General features: G+C 47.6%; 1 protein-coding gene across 3 annotated transcripts; it reads left to right on the plus strand.

The window, feature by feature from the left end:
* The first annotated feature begins 2,827 nt into the window (after nucleotides 1-2,827).
* On the plus strand, nucleotides 2,828-5,541 carry LOC101523942 (thymosin beta-15A). 3 transcript variants are annotated; one of them, XM_004590164.3, is made up of 3 exons: nucleotides 2,828-2,832; nucleotides 4,458-4,562; nucleotides 5,418-5,529. In XM_004590164.3, the coding sequence occupies exons 2-3, from the start codon at nucleotides 4,463-4,465 to the stop codon at nucleotides 5,453-5,455; spliced, it is 138 nt and encodes a 45-aa protein (XP_004590221.1). In that variant the 5' UTR covers nucleotides 2,828-2,832; nucleotides 4,458-4,462; the 3' UTR covers nucleotides 5,456-5,529. The 3 variants fall into 3 exon arrangements, with proteins under 3 accessions (XP_004590221.1, XP_058514414.1, XP_058514412.1); XM_058658431.1 differs by lacking the exon at nucleotides 2,828-2,832 and adding an exon at nucleotides 3,702-3,875; XM_058658429.1 differs by lacking the exon at nucleotides 2,828-2,832 and adding an exon at nucleotides 4,223-4,368 and having other exon boundaries at nucleotides 5,418-5,541.
* The last annotated feature ends 859 nt before the right edge of the window (nucleotides 5,542-6,400 follow it).

The following is a 6,400-nucleotide window of genomic DNA, read 5'->3' on the forward strand; positions in this document are numbered from 1 at the left end:
GCCTTAAAGCTGGCCTGGGAACCCATAGATATGACATTGATGAGCAGGCTGGATGACTGGAAATCCTGGACCAAAATGCAGTACACCAACTTCATTGGCTGGACTCAGCACTTCAGGGACATGAACTTGTACCACTGGAGGACAAAAGGGCAGGAACTGGAATCTGGCATGAGAAAGCAGAGAGTTCTGATCCCTGCTCACCCCCTTTCTGAACTGTGTGAGGCTTGGCAATTGGTATAACATTCAAATCTATAGGTTGATTCTTTGCACACTAGCAAGGTTAATAAGACTGATCCTGGAGAACTAAAGTAATCCACTCAGAAGATGATTGTGTAACCCCACCTAGCATCCTTGAAGTGGGGGAATCAGTCACCAGAAATGCAACAAAACTTTCACTAGTGTGAAATCATTGATAAGCTGAAGACAAAAACGTGTGTGAAATCAACTACAGTAAACTGTCCTACGTAATACTGAATACTATTTTATGTGGTTCTATGCAGCAGGATTAAAATAGGTGAGTAAAGCTGAAGAAAGGGCCCAGAGTGACAGTTTAGTGGTTAAATTCTCACCTTGCACATACCAGGATCCCATATGGGCACCAATTTGTGTCCCAGATGCTCCACTTACCATCCAGCTCCCTGCTCGTGGCCTGGGAAAGCAGTGGAGGACATCCCTGCACCTGTGTGGGAGACCCAGAGGAAGCTGCTCGTGGCTCGTGGCTTTGGATTTGCTCAGCTCCGGGCATTGTGGCCACTTGGGGAGTGATTAGTGAATGAGGTTTCTTTCTCTCTGTCTCTCCTTCTCTCTGTAAATCTGCCTTTCCAATAAAAACAAGTAAATCTTAGAAAGAAAAACAAAAACAGAAGATGGCAGCACCAATTTCAGGTAGTTTTCAGTTTGTCAGGAGCAGTTTGCTAGCACTGCCTTCCCCTAATGGGGTTAGGAGACTTTGTGTTAGGATTTAACAGCCAGCCCAAATGAACTGATTCCATTACTTAAAAGACATCATCAATACCATGTAGGTCACACACTGCCCAACTCTAGGGATTCAGGGGGAGAAGCTGGAGTCCCTCAGTAGCTGAGAGCTTGGTGAAGAGTGTCAGATGCTTCAGCCAGTTATTTAACTAATGCTAATTTATACAATATGATGGTTATTTATATGATGCCTCTTCCCCTTCCCATCCAGCTCTCTACATACAGCCTGGCAAAGCAACAGAAGATGGCCCAAATCCTTTAACCCAGGACCCATGTGGGAGACCTGGAGGAAGCTCCTGACTCCCAGTTTCAAATATGCTCAGCTCTGGCTGTTGCAGCCATTTTGTGGCATGAACCAGCAGATTGAATATCTCTCTCTTTCCCTCTCTCTGTGTAATTCTAACTTTTCTAGTAAAATAAACAGATGTTTTTAAAACATTAAAAAATATATGTGCTGTGAAGAATTTGTTTCTTTATGTACTCACCCCTAGACTGCGTACACAGGAGCAGTATTTCTGCAGTCAGTAATGTGCACCTTTTGCAGTAATCCACATTGTTGGATGCTTGCCTAAGTGGTCAGACCAATGTATACCATTGCCTGCAGTTTTTGAGCATTTCCATTGCTCTGTCTCTTCACAAACACTTAATTTAGGCTGGGAGCTAGAAACTCCATCCTGGTCTCTCACATAGGTGTCAGATACATTAGCCAGAAGCAGGATTTATGGTATAATTTACATAAAACACACGGGAAAAATGAAAATTTATGCTAGGCATCCATTCTTCAGTAACTCACATATCCGTAGAAGCTTACAAAAATTCAAGAAACTAAGAAGATTTTTTTTTGTAATGAGAAGAAATGGGGACTGGTAGAAGGGAGGATTTTAAATGCACTCCTATATATGAGAAGCCAGTGTCAAAAGCCGCGTCTTAACATACTGCACCACAATGCCAGCCTGCTACCAAGGCACATCTAGAGACTGGCTCTGTGAACAGTAGCTGGGGGATAGGAGTCTTTGAGATTTATCTGGTGCTGTAACAAGCTCATCAATCGAGCTTTGAGACAAAGTGCTAATCTTATTTTCTCACCCTACTGTCGAGCAGTCGAATTCCTACTCTGCTGTCTACCAGAGTTTGAAGATGAGGTAATGAAGGTAGTCCGGCTGCCCAAATGGATGCTAAGCTGGGTCACACCTGAGTCTCACATCCTCCTTGCGTACAGGGACTGGGTTCAAAAAGCCGGTTCGGTCATGTTACCACCAAGCCCTGGTTGCTGTGAGAGTGGACTCAGGCCCTGCAAAGCTGAAAGTGCAGGGTAGGGAGCCTGCTTTGTGGCACAACGGGTTAAGGTGCAATGCAGGCATCTCATTTGGTCTGGAATTGTTCTGGCTGCTCCACTTCCAATCCAGTCCCCTACTCCTGCACTTGGAAATGCAGCCCAAGATGGTCCCTGCCACCCACCTGGAGACCCTGATGGAATTCCTGGCTGCAGACCCTGATGGAATTCCTGGCTGCAGCCTTCAGCCCGGCTCAGCCCTGCTCAGCCCGGCTCAGCCTGGCTCGGTGCTGGGCACTGGGGTCATTTGCAGTCTCTCGCCCCTCCTCTCTATAACTCTTTCAAATAAACAAGTAAATCTGTAACAATACTAGTAATAACAGAAAAATAAAGCGGCGCAGGGTGGGGCAGGGAGGAGCCTGGAGTCCCTCGGCCAATCAGAGAAGGGTGGGGCGGGGTTGGAGATGGAGCCTGCAGCCCGGCTATAAGTGCAGGGCTCCCCCGCGGAAGCGCCAGCCTGGTCCTGCGTGAGCTGCAGTGCGCTCTTCCCACACACGTCTGTTCTCGGGTCTTCTTGTGTCCAGGTGAGGGGGGGACAGCCCCGCAGGACAAGGATGAGAAGGGAAGCGGGAGAGCGCCAGGGCCGCGCGGCTGTGGGTGAGGGTCGCGCTTTGAGGACCTTCGGGCGAGGTTGTGGTGGCGTTTCGCGGCGACGCCGCCGGGCACCCGGCGTCTTTGTCTTTTCGTGGCGCCCCTTGGGGCGCCGCCCAGCCCTTGGCGGGGTCGGGCTTTGGGTGTACGACGCAGGGTGGGCGAGGGGAGCTGGGGAGTCCCAGGGTGGGCGTTCGGAGGCCGCGGGGACCCAGAGGCGCGTTTGGGCCTCCCGGGAGCGCGCCTGGGCGGGGCCCTCGCCTCCCCGCGCGGCGGTCTGGGCGCGGTTCCTGCAAGCAGCCCAGCTGCTCCTGGCAGGCTGTGCTATTGTCTAGTTCCTTCTGGCTTCCTGGCTTAGGGGTTGGTGTCTTCGTCGCGGCCACCCAGGGTCTTTGGGTAGCCTGGACCTGAGGGAAGTAGGGGGAAGAGGGGTCCATCCGGCTGCGGGGGGTCCGTCCGGCTGCGGAGGTTCCTTTGGCTGCGAGGGTCCCTTCGGCTGCCGGGGGGGTCCCTCCGGCTGCCGGGGGGGGAGTCCGTCCGGCTGCGGGGGGGGTCCCTTCGGCTGCCGGGGGTGTCCGTCCGGCTGCGGGGGTCCCTTCGGCTGCCGGGGGTGTCCTTCCGGCTGCGGGGGTCCCTTCGGCTGCCGGGGGGGTCCGTCCGGCTGCGGGGGTCCCTCCGACTGCGTGGGGTCCCTCCGACTGCGGGGGTGTCCGTCCGACTGCTTGGGGTCCCTGCGGCTGCGTGGGGGTTCATCCGGCTGCGTGGCGGCCCTCCCCATTTCCTTCCGAGCACCCGACAGCTGTTTCCTTGCCTGGGTGGGGCCGGGTACGCACCGCAGCCCCGCCTTCCGGAGTCTGCAATCTCCTTTTGTCCCTTCAGGCAGGCCAGGAAGGGCTTGGCAAACCCGAGGTTCCCAGGGTCCCCCGTCCCTGAGCCTTGTCCCTAGCCTCTCCCTTTCCAGAGAAAACCTGGCGAAGTAAGACCCTCCTCTGCTTGGTTGACTGCATCCTTCTGGAGTCCTGGGTCTGTACCTTACAGAAAGTGCCCCCAGATTGGTTGCCTCCCTTCTGTAGCACCTTAGCTAGTGTCCTTGGGCATTTAACATGGAAAGAACTTCACACAGCTGTGCCACCCTGCTTTGTGTCCCCCTCCCCCCATGCCTAAGCAGAGCAGTTGAAGGGAAAGTGAAGATGCTGGAATAGTGCTGTCTGCTGCTATGGAAGGCTTTACCTGCTTAACCCAGTCTCCTTTCTTCTTCATTGCAGTCGGCTCTTGGGGTTCCATCACCTCCATTTTACCTTTGCTGTAACTGAAAGTCAGACATATTGGCTCTGGCTCTCTAGTGCCGATACCTTCTGATCCAGGGGCATTTACGACCCGTGAGAAATGACCTAGTGATGCATACTAGAAAGTATTCTTATAAAAACATGATCGCTTAAAGATGTATTGCTATTTTCCTGTTGAAACCAGTAGGTGAAGTATACATAGATATAAAATGAGTTGACTGGTAACTTTAATACAATATTTCTGTTAACTGAAATTTACTTTTTTCATTTAGCCAAGATGAGTGACAAGCCAGACTTATCAGAAGTAGAGAAGTTTGACAAGTCAAAATTGAAGAAAACTAATACGGAAGAAAAAAATACTCTTCCATCAAAGGAAAGTAAGTCATGGGGAGTTTCTAATGGAGACACAGTGAAAGTTAATAGGCTCAGTAAATAAACCCATCTTCTAGTAAGTTTTGCTGCAATGTAAGCAATAATTACAGAACCATTTAATGTGTCAATTATGATTATCAAGTCATTGTCTTATTTGGATTATGTAAAAGGTTGTCACTTGACAGACACTAGTAGTAATGGGGAAATTCACAAAAAACCTGTTTTCTTGTAAAATTATAAAGAAAACATACTAGAACCAATGTTGGCTTAATGGACTTAGCGCTATATAGCCTTAGTTTTGTCCATTTTTCATTTTTTGAAATTACTCTCGTAAAAATTGGGGGCCATGAGCTCATCCCTGCCAAACCTGGTCTACCTGATGATGAAGCAGTTAAAGTAAGTTTAGCTTTTGGGTGTATTTGAGGCCTACAAATTCAAGGGATCAGTTTTGCTCCAGAGTTTAAAAGTCTAGTACAGAAATGCCAACCATGTTCAAAAGAGGTGAAGGACACTTTTTGTCACGCCAGCTTTACTTGATTGCGTCAAAGTCAGCCAAAATTATTTGAAAGTAATTTATGAATAGGGTGGTATGTAAATATGGAGAAGGTGTCCCCCTTTACAGGCTCAAGTCTATGGGAAAGATGACAACAGCATAAATATGTTTTTCAAATGGGGAAGTAATGTGCAGTCCGTGCAAATTCTGATGATTGTTTAGGTGATCAACAGACACATTTGGCTATATACACACACTGAGGATTTGTGGTTAGTCTCTTGGCATCTCAAAAGTGTGTGACCGATCTATTTTAAAAGAAAGTGAATTGAAATACTGTTAGTGATTTTGGTTTGTTTTCCCCCTCTAGCTATACAGCAGGAGAAAGAAAGTGTTCAGACATCATAAGTTGCAGATCTCCTCCCAAGAGCAAATGTCAACATCACTGAAGATTCTTCATTTTAGGCCTGTGGGGGTTTTTTGTTGTTGTTGTTGTTGTTGTTAACCTATGTGCTTGTAGAGATTTTAGGCACCTTATGATTTCGCACATGTACTTCCTGGTTAAGACATAAGTGTCCCTTTAAGTTTCATTTTTACACTTCCTGTTGATAGCTGAAATTCCAGATGGCACATGCTGTTAAAAATCATCACTGATTACCTCTGTGTGAGTAGTTCTCACACCTTTTACAGAGTAAGCCAATTTTAATCTACAATGTATGCCTCTGTTGCTTCATAATAATACAAGAAGTTGCCTGCTTTTGCAGCTTCTCAGCTTAACTTTCGTTTCTAATGTAGCAATAAAATAGTAACTAGCATCATATCTTGGGTCTCCTGTGGTTTCTTCTTAGTGGTCTAGTTCCGTTTACCTTTTCAACTAACAAATCAGAAAACCTCTAGTATATTATTTGTATGGAAAATGCAATCTTTGTCCAGGTGCCAGTGGGTCCTAACTTGGGAGATGTGAGGTGTTTTTTCCCTGCAATTCTGAGTCAATTAGAAAATCTTGGGAGGAGGAAGTCACATGGACTCACACTTTCATCTGAGAATGAAGTAGTAACAAGATTGACGCTGATCTCAAGGTGAGTAGGGGCTAGAATAAAAGCTGGATTACCTTGCCTTCCACAAAAGTTTTTGTTTTATTTTTTCTTAAATGGGATGTAATAATTCAGGCTGGGGTTAGTAGAGGAAGGGACTAAAATGTACTCACACATGGCTTGCTAAGCACATCAGAATCGCCCATTGAATGTAAACTTGTAATACTTGCTAATGACCTATATTACAGAAAATCTGTGTTCTGGTTCTTGTACTAAAAAGAGCTTACTCTTTTAGGAACCAAGGACTTTGTTTTTACAA

The sequence above is a fragment of the Ochotona princeps genome, chromosome X (assembly GCF_030435755.1).
Source record: "Ochotona princeps isolate mOchPri1 chromosome X, mOchPri1.hap1, whole genome shotgun sequence".
NCBI lineage: Eukaryota > Metazoa > Chordata > Mammalia > Lagomorpha > Ochotonidae > Ochotona > Ochotona princeps.

Coding starts and splice junctions, on each gene's coding strand:
- LOC101523942 (XM_058658429.1), top strand. CDS start 4,341: ATGTATTGCTATTTTCCTGTTGAAACCA. Junction 4,369..4,457: donor CTATTTTCCTGTTGAAACCA/GTAGGTGAAGTA, acceptor TTTTTCATTTAG/CCAAGATGAGTGACAAGCCA. Junction 4,563..5,417: donor TACTCTTCCATCAAAGGAAA/GTAAGTCATGGG, acceptor TTCCCCCTCTAG/CTATACAGCAGGAGAAAGAA.